This window comes from Papio anubis, chromosome 5 (assembly GCF_008728515.1).
Source record: "Papio anubis isolate 15944 chromosome 5, Panubis1.0, whole genome shotgun sequence".
Classification (NCBI taxonomy): Eukaryota; Metazoa; Chordata; class Mammalia; order Primates; family Cercopithecidae; genus Papio; species Papio anubis.
In genome coordinates, this window is record NC_044980.1 from 50,161,612 (window position 1) to 50,179,238 (window position 17,627).

At 41.8% G+C, this 17,627-nt stretch overlaps 1 protein-coding gene across 2 annotated transcripts in view; it reads right to left on the reverse strand.

The window, feature by feature from the left end:
- The window catches only part of LOC116274897 (phospholipid phosphatase 1), a 65,471-nt gene extending 48,723 nt beyond the window's left edge, over positions 1-16,748 (reverse strand). For both annotated transcript variants that reach the window (XM_031666161.1, XM_031666162.1), the window contains exon 1: positions 15,949-16,748. In XM_031666161.1, coding sequence (XP_031522021.1) covers positions 15,949-16,006 — 58 coding nt within the window. In that variant the 5' untranslated portion in view covers positions 16,007-16,748. The remainder of the gene's footprint in view (positions 1-15,948) is intronic.
- Positions 16,749-17,627: the final 879 nt, after the last annotated feature.

Sequence of the window (17,627 nt, forward strand, 5' to 3'; positions counted from 1 at the left end):
CAAAGTAATCATTTTTAAAAGCTACCTCATTCTCCTTTTTCTCAGACCCCTCATTATAAACTATCATAGCACTCATATTTCTCCTTCACAACACTTATCGGTTCATCTTTCATATTTATTTGTATGATTACCTGTATCTCTATTACCTAAGACAGTGCTTGGCACACAGTATATGAGCAACAGATATTTGTGGAATAAACAAAAGCCCATTATGCCAAGTGGGCCACATGCCAAGGAGAACATACAGATTAAGACACAGTCCTTTTCAGATAAAGAAACTTAAGCTGTGAACTCAGGTGAGTTACTCAAGCAATAGGTGACAGAACTGAGATTCAAACTCAGACCTGTATGCTTCCAACGTCCATACTCAACCTTTATGCATCCCATGAACACAAAAGAATTCTGCAAAATATCTATATGTTAGTAAAAATGAATGGAAATTTGTTTCATGTCTTAATAAAATATAAAATCTTCTGTTGAAACTGCAAGGTAAGAATCACCCTAGCATTCTAAGCTCTTTAAAAAGGTACAACACTGTTTCCCTGTTATTTTGGGTAATTATAGCTCACATAAATATAATGCTAGCCCACTCAAATAGTACCCATTTACATTCTTCATTGCAGAAAGTATTAATATGTCTTTATCTCATATAGTTCACTGAAGTCTCCTATAATTCACTATAAGTCAGATAATTCACTAAAATATGTCTATGGCTAGCCTCATAGCAACACTTCTGCTACAATTCTATTTGATTTGACAGTTCAAAATTTCAAACTCCTCTGCTTTTACTACAACTTTAATTTACAAAATATTCAACCAAATTATACTATCTTCCAAATCAAATTTTTTTTTTACTTTTTTCAAGACCTTATCTCACTGTGTCACCCAGGCTAGACAGAGTGTAGTGGCACAATCACAGCTCATTGCAGTCTTGACCTTCCCAGGCTCAGTGATCCACCTCAACCCCCAAGTTAGCTGGGGACTATAGGCCTGCACCACCAACCCCAGTTAATTTTGTTTTGTTTTGTTTTGTTTTGTTTAGGTAGAAACGAGGTTTTGCCATGTTGCCCAGGCTGGTCTTTAACTCCTGGCTCAAGCGACCTGCCCACCTCTGCCTCCCAAAGTGCTGGGAATACAGGTGTGAGCTACAACACCAGGCCCAATTTTCATCCTTAATCATGAAACATGTGAGGATATGAAACAAGAGCAACCACCACAAAGTTCTTCAAGTGAGTTGCTCCTTTTTCTAGCAAATCTACAATATGGACCTAATTAATTGACCAACCTAAAGAGCAAATTCCCTACTTCAGGCAACGTAAATTGCTATCAGTGTGATTCTAGACTTAATCCAACTGAAAATAAAATCTCTACCACAATCTCTTAACTGGACAGCAAACTCTGCCCTTCCAAAGCATGTCCTCATGATTAATCCTCTTTCCTCTCAAAAAAGCCTCCTCCTCTTCAGAAATGCTCCTGAAAGGCAAAAACAGAGCTACCGACAGTATTTACTTTTTCCTTTTTTGTTGTTGAGACGTTGTTTCGCTCTAGTTGCCCAGGCTGGAGTGCTGTGGCACAATCTCAGCTCACTGCAACCTCTGCCTCCCGATTCAAGCGATTCTCCTGCATCAACCTCCCGAGCAGCTGGGAGGCTGGGATTACAGGCATGAGCCACCACACCCAGCTAATTCTGTAGTTTTAGTAGAGACGGGGTTTCACCATGTTGGTCAGAATCCTGACCTCATGATGCGCCTGCCTCTGCCTCCCAGAGTGCTGGGATTACAGGCGTGGGCCACCACACCAGCCCTAAAACTGCATTTTAAACAACACCCCAGGTGATTCCTATGCACATTAACTCTAGAGAAGCACTCATCTAGAAATTTCCCAAATCTCCCTAATGAGAAGAATCACCTGAGAAGCTTGTTAAGTATTTAGATTATCCAGCATATTTCTTAGAAATTCTGATTCATTAAATCTGGTAATTTGAAAAATTATTCTGGGTTAGTCTCATACAGCAGGTCCTTGAAAAACCTCATTTCATTATAATGTTGATGAGAAAAAAAAAATTGACACCCAGCTGGGGCCTCAGCCTCCCAAAGTGCTGGGATTACAGGCATGAGCCACCGCGCCCGGCCTTTTTTCATTTTTTGATTTTCATTTTCCTACTCTCATCTTTGCCTCCTTTTTTATCAGAAGAAACATATGTAACCAAAGCCAGGCAGGAGGCCTACACTACTTTGTGTCAGGGATCATTTTCCTATATTACCACTTTCTAAATACTTCAGTCTTCAACTTTTTCCTATTTTCTGCTGACAGTAACACTCACCCCATTCTTAGCCAGGCTAAGTTTATAATTGATCTCCCACAAGTCCACTGCAGTTGCTCAAAATAGCCCCTTAAACACCATGTGCTCTTTGTCTTACTACCTGAGTCCACTGGTGTCAACTGCTGCAAGATGACTCTCCTTAATAACTGAGGTTCATTTACCACTATGATCCTGAAAGATAAACAAGGAATACATCATTCTCATTATAATTTACAATCAGTAAATGAAGCAACCATAGGATCTTGTCCATGAGATCACAGAGAATAGCAGAGGCAAGACTGGACTCTGACTTCCAAACCAACTGTTTTTACTAGTAGATCACACTTTGAACTCTTACATAAAGGGTTCAAACTAAATTCCACTCACTAAAAAAACATTTACAATGTCAAATCCTGAGGAAAGGGGGGAAATCCATAAAAAAAAACTTCACAGAGGGTAATTACTGTTTTTCAGATTTGGTTAATAATTAGACTATATTCAACAGCAACACTGAGAATTTCATTCATACTGTGGGACATAAAGTAAATTTTAATATAGATATCCACACTAGCCATAAAGTTGAGCATTATCCATAACCTGCCTGACAAGTTTTGATAATATCACAATTTAAGAAACCTTTTCTCCAAGTGGCTACTGGGTTAGGCAGAGACAATAGTTGGAAAGGAGCACATTTAAAACTCCTGTCTCTTATCCATGCCCTTTGACAAATAGTAAAATACAACAAATGTCACTTGCCTCTGCTACACTGCATAACTATGCTAGTGATACTTTCCAGATCAAACAGAGATATTCTCTTAAAAGTGTGTTTTTTAAAAATTTTAAGAAAAAAGTGGCCAGGCATGGTGGCTCACACCTGTAATCCCAGCACTTTGGGAGGCCAAGGTGGGTAGATCACCTGAGGTCAGGAGTTCGAGACCACCCTGGCCCCCATGGTGAAACCCCATCTCCACTAAAAATCCAAAAATTTAGCTGGGCATGATGGTGGGTGCCTGTAATACCAGCTACCAGGAGGCCGAGGCAGGAGAATCACTGGAACCAGTGAGCCGGCAGTCGCCATGACCCAAGATCACACCATTGCACTCCAGCCTGGACAAGAGCAAAACTCTGTCTCAAAAAAAAAAAAAGTATAAAAGTATGAATTTTAATCACATTTAATCATCTATTTAACAAGCTACCTTTCTGAAGACAGTTACCTAAAATTAGGACAATCCCAGAACACCATAAATGACTGTAATCATTACATACACCTATTTCTTAAACTCTACAGAAAAAGCAAGGAATAAATTATTCATCAAAAGAAGTTATGATGACAAGCAGCAATGTTTAGCTCATTCAACCTGTACTTTAAGTTAGTTCTTGACAAGTTTATATTCAAGAAATAAAATCTTCATGTTTTAGGAGCTGAGGACTAAGAGAAGTTATTACTATCCAAACCATGCCATTCCCACCTCACACACATCTTTATTTATTTGTATTTCTAGTTTGCTGTTCTCTCTCCAACCAAGAACTTCATTTAGGTACCTTGCCTATGAGCTGAGGGAATACTGTTCACCTAGAAGTACACCTGGAAGTACAATTAGAAGATCTGAGGTATCTGATTCCAGAAAGAAATAGGTTAGAAGTAATCAAAACATTTCCCATCATGATCTGGGCACTATGAACTGAAATACAAACCGGGTTCTGACTTCAATGCTGTTTAAACTGAAGCTAGGACAAACTAAACAAACAAAAAAAAAGTCACCAACACATGAAATCACATTTAAATAGCAGACTGTGTCAGTGGTACCAAATTGGCTTATTAGCTTAATAATGATCATAACAGCAGCAGCAAAAACATTATGCAGGCCAGGACTATGTTAAACACTTCACATACATCGTCTCATGCATTATCTCATCTAATTTCACAGCACTATGAGAAAGACACTATTAGCATCATCTCTTTCCTCATTAGATGAGAAAACTCAAAGAGTTGAGGTGACCTACCCAATGTCACACAATTAGTAATAGATGAAGCTAGACTTTAAACCCTGGAAGAATGGCTGACTCAAGTCTATTGCCCGGTCATTCATATAACAAGTATCTGAATGGTGACACACTTCCTAAGCAACCATATTAGAATGTTTTCACCTATTAATGTGGATAGATTCATATTCTTCTGAACTATCTATAGGAATTATTTCAGAATTTAGCAGTAGTCAAAAGTAATGTGCCCAAAGGTTTACATTATCTCTGCTGTATAGCAACAGCAGCAATGGTTTCAGGGGAAATTGTTTTGAAATAAAGATAGACTCCCGGCCCAGTACAATGGCTCACAACTGTAATCCCAGCACTCTGGGAGGCTGATGCAGGAGGATCACTTGAGTCCAGGAGTTCCAGACCAACTTGGGTAACAGAGTGAGACCTTGTCTCTACAGAAAAATCAAAAATTAGCCAGAGCCGGGGGCGGTGGCTCACACCTGTAATCCCAGCACTCTGGGAGGCTGAGGTGGGCAAATCACTTGAGGTCAGGAGTTCAAGACCAGTCTGGCCAACATGGTGAACACTCTATCTCTACTAAAAATACAAAAATTAGCCAGGCATGGTGGCGCACACCTGTAATCCCAGCTACTCAGGAGGCTGAGGCAGGAAGATCGCTTGAACCCAAGTGGCAAAGTTGCAGTGAGCTGAGACTGAGTCACTGCACTCCAGCCTGGGTGACAGAGCGAGTCTCTCTCTCAAAAAAAAAAAGAAAAAGAAAAAAAAATTAGCCAGGCATGGTGGTGCACACCTGCAGTCCTCGCAACTCACAGAGGCTGAGGTGGGAAAATCACTTGAGTCTGGGAGGTCAAGGCTGCAGTGAGCTGTGATCATGCTGCTGTGCTCAGCCTGGGCAACAGAGTGAGACTCTGTCTCACAAAAAAAAAAAAAAAAAGACTTGATTAAAATACCTGTCTAACTCACCTTCCAAAGCTCTATGTACCTTTTGAGGATAGAGACCCTGTCTCACTCATTCGTAGTAATCTCAGTGCTAACAGGCACTCAATAACATTATACAGTTTTATCATTTTTCCTGAGTCTGTCTTCCACCATAAGTAATAAGCTATTAAAAACCCATGGGTTATATTTTTCCCTTGATCAAAAAATGCATACCTATTTTTGGTATCTCCAGTGGTAGGTAGGGCATAAAATGAGGCTAATACCATGTACCTCAGAGTTCTGTGATGATTACACGAGTTAATGTGAAACATTTACCAAAGGCATATACTAAGGATTCAATAGATAACAGCTTTCTTCTCTACTCATTTACCTCTCTAGCACCCAGCAGCAAACCCATCTCTCCTACTACTGACGCAAATGAACCAAAAGGCAAGGCAGAATCTGGCGTAATAAGCTGCCAATTAACTGAAGGGCTCATCCGCTACACATTTCCTATATGTCATTTTCCTGGACACCTCACCCTGAAAAAGACTCAGGAAACATTTCCAAGCAGTGACAACTGAGGACTAAATCACGAGGTTCTAACTATATCTGCTAGAATGCATTACCAAAGGTCACTCTGAACTCCATACATGATTCATTTGAAACACAGGCAAAGACAAAGATCTTCCTTTCCTGTGAAAACCTGAAAGGAATGCCTGCAACAACAATGCTATTTGAAGAAAAAGTCTGTGAGCATGTTACTGAATAGGGGAAATTAGTTACATCCTCCAGTATGATATAACCTCATTGCTAGTGCTTAATAGTTATTGGGAGACTGAGATATGAAATATTGAAGTGCCTCTTCTTTTTGTTTTTAAAGATACAGAATCTCGCTCTGTCACCCAGGCTGAAGTTCAGTGGCACAATCACAGCTCACTGCAACCTGCAACTTCTGACCTCAAGCAATACTCCTGCCTCGGCCTCCCAATGTGCTGGGATTACAGGTAGAAGCCACTGGTCCCAACTTTAAAGTGCCTCTTTTACACAGCAGATATACTCAAGATGGTAAGCAGAAACTTACTCGAAACTACATCATAACTAAACATAAAACTAAGATAGTTACAAAATATTTAAGCCACCTAATATAATCATGTTGTTTTGTTTTGTTTTGTTTTTGAGACGAAGTCTCACTCTGTCGCCGGGGCTGGAGTGCAGTGGTGCAATCTCGGCTCACTGTGAGCTCCGCCTCCTGGGTTCTCGCCATTCTCCTGCCTCAGCCTCCCAAGTAGCTGGCACTACAGGCACCCGCCACCATGCCCGGCTAATTTTTTGTATTTTTAGGAGAGACGGGGTTTCACCATGGTAGCCAGGATGGTCTCGATCTCCTGCCCTTGTAATCCACCCACCTTGGCCTCCCAAAGTGCTGGGATTACAGGTGTGAGCCACCACGCCCGGCCCAATAATCATTGTTTTTATAGACAACGAATTTCCACAATCTTGCCTTTCTCACCCTCTCAATTTTTTTTTTACTTTTAATTTTTGTGGGTACATAGTAAATATACATATAAATGGGGTACATGGGATATTTTGATAAAGGCATATAATTCATAATCATTACATCAGGGTAAATGCGGTATCTATCACCTCAATCATTTATTCTTTGTGCTACAAACAATCCAATTATACTGTTTATTTTTAAATGTACAATTATTGACTGTAATCACTCTGCTGTACTATCAAATACTAGATCTTATTCATTCTACCTATTTTTTTGTACTCATCAACCATCCCCACTTCACCCTCTCCATTTATTACCTTTCCCAAATACGCACTAGTTACTCTGCATTCAGAAGTTATAATCCTCAAAAATGCACTTCCCAATTCCTGACTACACCATTGTTAGCTGGGTTGCCCTGGGTGAGTTTCTCAACTTCCCCAGCCCTCACTTCCGTCATCTACAGAATGCAGATGACCAAGCTCCTGAGAGAGTTGAGAGACTGCACTGGCTGCACCAAGCCTAGAGAGCACTAAATAAATGTCAGTTGTTATTTTTATCCATTCTGGCATTTAGAAATAAAAGTTACAAAATTCACTATTAAAAATACCATTGATACATACCATATTCCAGACACACTGTCCTCTTTTCTGTGACAAAATGCCCTTTTCTCCTTTTGCCCTCAACACCTGCTCCTCCCTATGCTTGGAATTTCCCCCCAGCTCCTCCAGGGCTGACTCATTTTCTTCTTTAAATCTCAAGTTCAATACCTCTCAATTCAAATATTCCCTCTTCAGAGAGCCTTCATTGAGACTGCTGTACCCAAAAGTCTATCTTTCTTATAATCTTGCTTTAATTCTGTCATAGCCTTTACAAACATCTGTAATTGTCTTATATACACTGGTATGGAGAGCTTATCTTTTTTACAGTGCTATTTCCAGCTCCTGGCATTGTATTACAGCAAATAATGTGTGCTTAATAAATAAATAAAAGATGCAATGTCAAATACTTTAAAACTACGTTGTGCTCACACAACTTTAAAAATGATTTGAGTTTAACATATGTCACAATGTTTGAAAAATAGAGTTTAGACGCAGCAGTGTCCAATCTTTTGGCTTCCCTGGAGTACACTGGAAGAAGAATTGTCCTGGGCCACACGTAAAACACACTAACACTAACAACAGCCAATGAGCTTTAAAAAAATTGCAAAAAAATCTCATGATGCTTTAAGAAAGTTTACGAATTTGTGTTGGACCATATTCAAAGCCATCCTGGGCTGCATGCAGCCCGGCCATGGGTCGGACAAGCTTGGTTTAGAGGGAGAGAGGATATAGAGAAGTATTACACAACAGTTTTTCCTTGCTGCCTGTTTAATTGCAAAGAGCAATTCAAATAATAGAATTTATATAAATGAGGATGTATAATTAAGGTCATTCAAAAGTTCTGGGAATATCGGGCCAGGTGCGGTGGCTCACACCTGTAATCCCAGCACTTTAAGAGCCAGGACAGGTGGATCACCTGAGTTTCAGACTAGCCTGGCCAACATGGTGAAACCCCATTTCTTTTTAGTAGAATTAGCTCGACGTGGTGGTGGGCACCTGTAATCCCAGCTACTCAGGAGGCCAAGGCAGGAGAATCGCTTGAACCCGGGAGGCAGAGGTTGCAGTGAGCCGAGATCATGCCATTGCACTCCAGTCTGGGTGACAAGAGTGAAACTACGTCCCAAAAAAAAAAAAAAAAAGTTTTAGGAATATTAACCCTATTTTTTTAAAGTGGAGTAATCATTCCCAAGACCTCGGCAATAAAAAGGTGACTAGAGTGTAGCTGACTCCACTTTCTGGAGTACGCTGAAATTCAGGACTTATCACTGTATAAAATAACAGTTTTTCCATTTGTTTAATTACACTCCACCACAGACCTATACAGATCAATTTTCACTATGGCTGGAATTACCACTACGTATAAATCATGTACGTGGCTTTCACACATGACTAATAAAACACTAAGTTTCAAAAGCATTCTATGAGTACTCATGAGAAACATTTTAAAGTTTGTGTTTTTGTCCCTAATACGAAACTAGTTGATGTTATTTCTACTAATGTAATTATTATGTTACAGGTAGTAGGATTATAGAGAATTATTTTACCTGACAAACATACATCATGCATATTAAGTGCAAGGCACTTTACATATTGATTCATTTAAGTCTCATTTAAGATAACCATAGGTACTTTCATTATATAACTAAAGAACACAGGCACAAAGAGAATACTCTCCCAAGGTCACACAGTTCAATGGAGGAGTTAAAATTTGAGCTGGGCGCGGTGGCTCAAGCCTGTAATCCCAGCACTTGGGAGGCCGAGACGGGCGGATCACGAGGTCAGGAGATTGAGACCATCCTGGCTAACCTGGTGAAACCCCGTCTCTACTAAAAAATATAAAAAACTAGCCGGGCGAGGTGGTGGGCGCCTGTAGTCCCAGCTACTCAGGAGGCTGAGGCAGGAGAATGGCGTAAACCCGGGAGGCGGAGCTTGCAGTGAGCTGAGATCCGGCCACTGCATTCCAGCCTGGGCGACAGAGCAAGACTCCATCTCAAAAAAAAAAAAAAAAAAATTTGAATCCACAGTCCATCACTACACTATGCTACCTAACATTTTAAAGAAAAACACAAACTAGTTTTTTCATAGTTTATAAGGAACAAGACACTCCCAATTTTATAATTTTTGTTTGTTTAAAAAAATAGAGATGGGGTCTCACAATGTTGCCCAGACTGGTCTCGAACTCTGGGGCTCAAGAGATCCTCCCACCTCAGTCCCACAAAGTGCTGGGATTACAGGCATAAGCCACTATGCCTGGCCCCAATTTTAAGACTAGTTTCAGTTGAGTAAAAAGGCAACCTACCTAAACCATTTGCACATTAAACCTAAACAGCAAGAAGACTGAATGGAAGATGAGCAGAAGGAAGGGAAGTACAGTGCACGGGGAAGGAGGGACAATGAAAAAGAAGGTAAAAGAAGAAAGAAGGATAGAAAGATAAGAATGCTACTTGTAACCACCATTCATAATCTCTGGATGGCAAATGCTTTTTTTTGAAAAGAAGAAAAGAGACAAGACAGTATCTCTATAATCCCTAATTAGCTGATTGTACAGACTGTATATTTCCATTTCAAATGTTGAATTAAGGCACCTAAATTAGGAGGAAGTAGACAACATTCCAAATTTTTTCCATAAAAACTGAAATTACATGTTAATCAGTTCACTCAAAATTTGGGAGTTTAGTGACTTTTGCAGCCAACTTCTCTTTTTTTTTTTTTTTAAATATGGCAAACATTGACAATTTTAACCTTAAATTTCTTAACCAAAAGAATCAGAATAATTCCACAAACTGAGTAACACATCGGAAAGTTTGGTAGAGCTCAGCCCAAAATGACTAAATGAGAAAGAGAGTGACAAAGATCCATAGTACATTCTTGAGTTTCCAAAGGATGTACCTCAAAGAGAATATAAAGGAAGAATTTACATTTCATAAAATCTATAAGGGGAAAGTTTTCTGAACATTTCTATACTTTATTCCAAGTAAGGTAAATTTAAGTTAAAACTCAGCTGAATAAAACCAACGACAGCCAAATAGCGGCAATTTCCTCCAGGCCTCTGCTTTTGTTCCAAACTACCCATTTAAAGAAAGAAAAAGCCTTGCAACAGGATTCTAGACTGACCCAAGAATATGCCATTTTGACAAATATTTGTTCATTATTTGAGATTCCTTCCCTCTCTCTGTGACTAGAAGAATAGAGGGGGAAAAAAAAAACAGAAAAACCAGTAAACTTTCCTCAGAAGCAAAATAAGTTTCCTAATAGAAGTTAAACAGAAGAAAACAGCAAGTGGTCAGTGTCCTATTTGTTTACTTATTTTTATCTTCAGTGCCTAACACACTGCCCAGCACCTATGATACAGTTAACAAATGTGTACTGAATATGAGTGAATGAACAAATAAATGTTACAAGAAAAGGGAAGGCACAAAATGCTGGAGACTATTTAGCAAGTGAGACTCTTCCCAAAATACTTGTTTTTCCCCCTTTGAGGAAGGGACCCAGACTGAGCCTTAACAAAGGGACCTCTCCTTAGGAGTATCCTTAAGGGGTAAAATGATGTCAGCATTATGGTAATAACAAATGACATCAGTATTTGAGATAATTACTGGGGTAAAACAAGCAATAGGGACCCTGTAACCACCTAGCATTGGTTGCAAATGTTTTTGCCACCAGATTTTACTCTACACCCATTGACTCTGATTTGGCATAATGATGATACCACATTTGGAGCATGCTGAGGGAACCATAACCCCTTCCCTCTCAAGAAAGCCAACATAGCAGCCCATGGGCTCCTGTTTGCATTTGCCATTAAGGACACTGTAATTGGTGTTTAATGCAGAAAGGAAAGCTACCTCAAATCCATTTCAGACATAGATGGGTATTATCAGTATGGTCCTGGCAAGAAAAACAGCATACTCAAATGAAGTATTCAAGAAAACTTAATGAAGGAACCATTTCAAAAGGTACAGGTAGGGTTTAGGGAAAACAGCAAAAGATGGTGGTATATCTTCAGGTTAGCCACATCAGGAAGCCACTATCATCTCCAGGTCTAAATGGGCTAGGGAAGGGTTATCAGAACCCAGAAAGATGTGTAACTATAGGTGTCTGGCAGAGGGCCATTATTGAATACGAGTTGTGAACAGCTTTGGCAACACCAAATCCAGCAAGAGGGAACTAGCTCTTAGGGAGATCCTTTCTGATGTCCCTCACCCTGGGCAAAGCTAATCTGAAACCAAAAAGGAAGCGATCAGTTGATGTAGTCCATGGAATTCATTTCTCAGAGCCACAGAGCAGAGTGGAGAAAAGATTTGGAAGGGCAAATGGAACACACGCAGCACAGAAAGATATTCTAAATGATTGTCAAACAGCAAAACACAGGTACATGGAATCAAAGTTTTGTCAGTTCCATCTAAATTTAGATACTGTGGGGCTGCCTGCAAATAAGTCATAAACACTGGTACTTACTTGGGTTCCTACCGCCCTGTATCAAGTTGGAAAAGGGAAAAAAAAAGCAGCTACAAGTAATTCCAGGTAACTTCTGACCTTTCTGCATCTCTAAGAGTAAACAGACAAGTCATTTATTTACAGTGAAGCAGATGTTAGACAAGGCCCTTCTCTTTGCTCAAAGGGAACATATTCCAAACGTCCATTATCATACTTATCATGATGTATTATAACCTCTTTTTTATTTCTTCCTCATTGGACTCTGAGCCCTTTAGGGCAGGGATTATCTTATTCATCTTTGTATCCCTAGAACCCTAACATCGTACTGGCCACAAAGCTAGCCTTCAATCAATATGCACTGAACAAATTAATGGACTCAGTGTCCATTAATTGGCAGCCTAATGCCATAGTGGCTAAAATCTGAAATGACCCTTAGCAATTAAACACTAATAAGTTGTATTCATGATATGGTTTAATACACTGGGCTAAAACATCGCCCCTTTCATACCAGCCTACCCCCATTCTCTGTAGAGCTTTTCTCATGCACTCAGATAATGTATACGGCCTGTTCTACAGTCACAGAACACATCATAAAAAGAAACAAAGACAGATGGCAAGACTATGTTCCATTTCAGAAAGGAATCACATACACATTATCTCTCAAAATTCTCATTCTTTTTTCCAAGAATTTACCAGATCCACTTGAGGAACTAACACACATTACTTCTCAAAATTCTCATTCTTTTTCCAAGAATTTATCAGATCCACTTAAGGAACTAACAATTTGAACATGTATATAGAGGAAATCATGTTTCACACTGATGATAAAGATGATATAGGGACAGAAACATATATATACACACACACACGCACACACAAGGCATGTTCAATGATCACTTTAACACATCACTCTTAGTAAAATTATAAAGTAGTTGTATAACAGGTTCCCGTAACATCATCATATTAAAATGGCTACACTGTATGATGTTGAGGTGGTCATTAACAGAATCTGGAATGTATTCACATTATAATTATGAACCACTTTCACATAACCCTGTACTTACAAAGTGCTTAATCATCTTTCTGTTCTAACAGTCAATTCTTACCTGTAGATTCTCCACAGAAAAAGGAAATTTATGCCAGGTTGAAACCCCTCTTCAAGCTACCATGATTTTAGGCTACCAATCTCCTGCTGTCAGTAAAATGAATCCAAATCAAATTTAATTTAACAGACTCCACCAGAAAGGTGCATTTGCTATATAACATGTGTCTTCCAAAAGTAAGTGTGAAAAAGTTTTGTATCTCCTGCACCACTGTTCTCTTTCACTGCTGTTTGTAATGGACAGCTAATGTTGTTAAATGCAATCTTACATTTTTAAAAGTCAGTAAAATAGGTCACTTTCTATTTAGGAAAAGGGAATTCTGAGCTTATATTGGTAATATACTGAATTACTTTAAAAGAAATGCCAGTAATACAAAAACATAATGTTGTAAATAGATCAAATGCCTTTTCCTAAAACAAGTAAGTCCTCAAAGCAAGCTTTCCAAAACCACCAAAAACACAATTTTATCTTACTGAGAGTCATCCTACTCCTGCAACTGTCAGGTCAACTTAGCAACGAAATTAACCTTTATAGGATAATTATGTGATGTTTGTATCATGTTAAAACTACAGGCTACAACAACCCATAATTTATAAAATTGTACTTCATGTCAGTTCCTCCGTTATATGTGATTTTTTTTTTTAATTGCAGATCTACCATATGGCTTTGTGTTTAATACCATTAGCTTAACCTACCTCAGAGCAGTATTATGTTTCACCCATCCTAATCAGTGTTTGACCCATAGAAAAAAACATTATGTTATTTTACAAATTGATCGAACTCCCACAGTAGGAAAAGAGGAAGATGATATGTAATTCTGATAGTGCACAATATGTGGCAATGATACCCATAGAAAAAAAACATTATGTTGTTTTACAAATTGATCGAAAAGAGGAAGATGATATGTAATTCTGATACTGCACAACATGTGGCAATAATAGGTTAATATTCAATACATTAGAAATACACTGATTTTTTTCTGATCGAACATTTTCCTCTCCTTTCACTAAAATATAAACAAAGTTTAACAAAGTTCCAATGACATCAAGTATAAGTTAAAATATATTTTTAAATGTAACATTTCTATGAAAGGTAATTTTCTGTTGCAAATAAATTTGAATATATTTAATTATTAAGTCCCGACATCTGAAAGGACTGTGTTTTTATAAAGACAGTGTTCAGTTGAGCGCGGTGGTTCACGCCTGTAACCCCAGCACTTTGGGAGGCCGAGGCGCGTGGATCACGAGGTCAGGAGTTCAAGGCCAGCCTGGCCAAGATGGTGAAACCCCGTCTCCACTAAAAATACAAAAGTTAGCCAGGCATGGTGGTGGGTGTCTGTAATCCCAGCTACTCAGGAGGAGGCAGAGAACTGCTTGAACCCGGAAGGCGGAGGTTGCAGTGAGCCAAGATCCCGCCACCGCACTCCAGCCTGGGGGACAAACAGAGCTGGGAAAAAAAAAAAAAGGCAGTGTTCCAAAATTTTGTTCCCCTTTCCTAAACTTAATTCCTAAAACTCACTGTGGACCTAAACAGCAAGTGTCTTGGTAAACAAGGATGCTTCATATTAATAGGTAACAAAATAGAGTTTTAGGGCCCAGTGCGGTGGCTCACACCTGTAATCCCAACACTTTGGGAGGCTGAGGCAGGCGGATCACCTGAGATCAGGAGTTCGAGATCAGCCTGACCAACATGGAGAAAACCCTGTCTCTACTAAAAACAGAAAAATTAGCCGGGCGTGGTGGCGGGTGCCTGCAATCCCAGCTACTAGAGAGGCCAAGGCAGGATAATCACTTGAACCCAGGAGGCAGAGGTTGCAAGTGAGCCGAGATCGCGTCACTGCACTCCAGCCTGGATGACAAAGCAAGATTGTCTCAAAAAAAAAAAAAAACACACACACACACACAAAATGGAATTTTTCCTTACAACAACAAAACCAGGTAACAGAATTTATAAGAATTCCACAAGATTGCAAGGGCCTAAATAATCCGGTTGGAAACTGGAGAGTGTAATAACCAGGGACTACTGGATTAAAACCGAGGGAATCTCCTGTCACTGAGAAACCATTATGCAGACTTTCATCTAGGAGGCTAAAGCCACAGATCTCCCACCCTGAGAACTTGCCAATACTACTACTATTCTGATTACTTCAACATAAGTAGGACTATCTAAACCTCCAGCAGCTCTTGCTTTGTTTTTGTTTTTTCCATCACATATAAATAGTTCACAGCATAAGTGCCTTATACAATACACAAAAGGTGAAAGCTACTGCTTCCAACGCCCATCCCTTATCCAAATGATTCCAATTCTTTCTCTTCAAAACAAAGGAGTAACTGGCAACCAGAAGCCTCAGAACTGAACTCTTCAATCAGTAAGACAATGCGAAATCTGCTGCAGCCAAAGAATGTCTACTGCTCCTTGCGGGACTGTCACAAGAGATGGAAAGCTACACCATGGCAAGGTATGTGCAGACAAGGAAACAGTAGGTCTGGGGTACCGCGCCCTCCTCCACCCCCAAAGCCTCTTCAGACCTATACGCAAAAACTTGGTGTGCTCATCCCTACTTGCAACCTGACAATTTACAACCTAGCAACACCTTCTAATTAGGAAGGTTCTAGCCTTTTATAGCCGAAATATTAAACTTCTCACGATATATCAGGCACTGGCGCCTGCTACTGAGAATCCCCTGTGCATCAAATCTCCAGTTTCGTTACTGAGACGGGCCAGTGACCAGGCTTCTCTACAGTACAGAGGGGAGGAGCCCACCCTGCTCTGCTAGAGTGGAACTGAAAACAGAGAACAGGAGCAAGGCATGGAGCGCAAAGGCGTGAACAGCGTCCAAGCAGGGGTGGGCTCAGCGCACCGGCGGGCTACAGACAGCGGCGGGCACGCGGGAGCCGGGGTGCAGGCTGCAAAGCGGGGTCCCTCGGCTGCAGAAGCCGCCCGCAGAAGCCGCCCCCCGTGTGTCGCCCCGCAGCGGCGCACGCGTCAGGCAACACACCCCAGCTGCCCGTGGCAACTCTGCGCTAAAGCCCTCCCGGGACAGCCGTCCCCGCCCGGGCGCACACGCCCCTCGGGCCGGCGGCGCGTACGTACCCAGCAACACGCAGAGCACATCGAGGGCCACGTACGGCAGCCGCGTCTTGTCAAACATGGTCTCTGCCCGGGCTGCCCGGCAAGGGCGATGGACTGAGCTGCGGGACAGCGGCCGAGGCCCTCGATTATCGAGCCCAGGCCCGGGGCTGGCGACGGCCCCGAGCTACGGCCCCTCCCAGCCGGAGGAGGAGTGCAGCCGAGGGCGGGATGAGACCGGGCGGCGCTCCCACCGCCAGCAATGGCGCCCGGGGCCCTCCCCTCACAGCCCCCGCGAACACTCGGTTAGTGCCGAGGCGCTCGTGTGCCAGCCGCTGCAGCTCGGTAGCCTCAGGACCTCCTCGGCCGGCCCCGGCCTGCCCCGGTTACTCCCCGTCCGGATCCCGGCGCCCTCTCCCACAGGCGGGGCGTCCAGACTCGCGCTTTAAGGATGGGGACCGGTAGGGAGGAGGAACGCGGGGTCCAGCCTCTCCCGCCCGGCAGCGCAGGACCGGACAGCGCGCGGCCTCGCGGGCAAGGGGAGCGCAGCAGGGGCGGGGCCGGGGAACCCCAGGCCGCGGCGGTCAGCCAATCAGCGCCGTCAGCCTCGTCCCTCCCGACCTGCGGCATCCGCCCAGAAGTGCGGCTGCCGGCAGCCGGGCGGGGCGTGAGGGTAGCTCCCGTTCCGATCCAGGGGGCTTTGCTCTGGACCGCAATTACTCGGGTGGTCTCCGAACTCGGCCTCCGTACCCCCACTAGGCATTGCTGCTTTCAGAGAGCTAGGCTCCCTACCCAACGATCCTGGAGCACCGGCTGCCTGCCACTCCCCCCCCCCTTCCATGGGAATCAGGTAATAAAGAGGTCAGATTGTTACCACTGAGTTTAAGGGGGGAAACGAGGTCAGAGTAGGCAGGAACAGAGATGCTCTCCTTTAGTTTGGTACTTCTGAGCCCTTTCTCACTTAGGCCTCAACGTTCATCTCCGTGTCCTGGCTGGGCCCAAATGTTAGCAAGAAGCGTGCTAAATCATCCATCCTCGATACCTGATCACCCTTGAATTCTTGATATTTAATAATGGATTAGATTCCTTATATTACACCTTTGTTGTAGAAGCCCTTGACCTGCCTTTAGCCAGAATCCCCCTACCCTTGATGTCTCCTGTTAGTAATTTTCCATCCACCGTCACCTCCCTCACAGACACGGTGCTTGTTCCTTAGCTATAAATCCCTTGCTGTCTTTGCTGTATTCTGAGTTGAGCTCAATTTCTCTCTCCTGTTCCAATAGTCATGACCCTTATTGTAGTAATCTTGAATAAATTATTCATTGTGTTTAACAAGTGTCTGGGATAATTTTCTTTAACAGCAGCAAGCATTCCCCCTGGCCCATTCCCAGGAGGACCCTAGCCCACATTTGGTAATCTGTTTCCTAATCTGTAAAATGGGGATGTTCTTTGAATAAATACCTAATACTCAGACATCACAAGTACTTTCAATTTATTGTGATGTTACAGTCTGAGGCCCTTGTAACTCTGGAAGTAAAGAAAGCCACATGATAAACAATGGCACATCTTTCTCAGGTGTAAATTGCTTGAAGCTTTTACAACTTTAAGCTACCCAGTGGTCCAGTCTGGAGGAAGAAGTGAAGCCCAGAAAAGATTATATGAAAGTGGCTTTATCTAGAGTTGAACCCTCTACAGATGTTAAT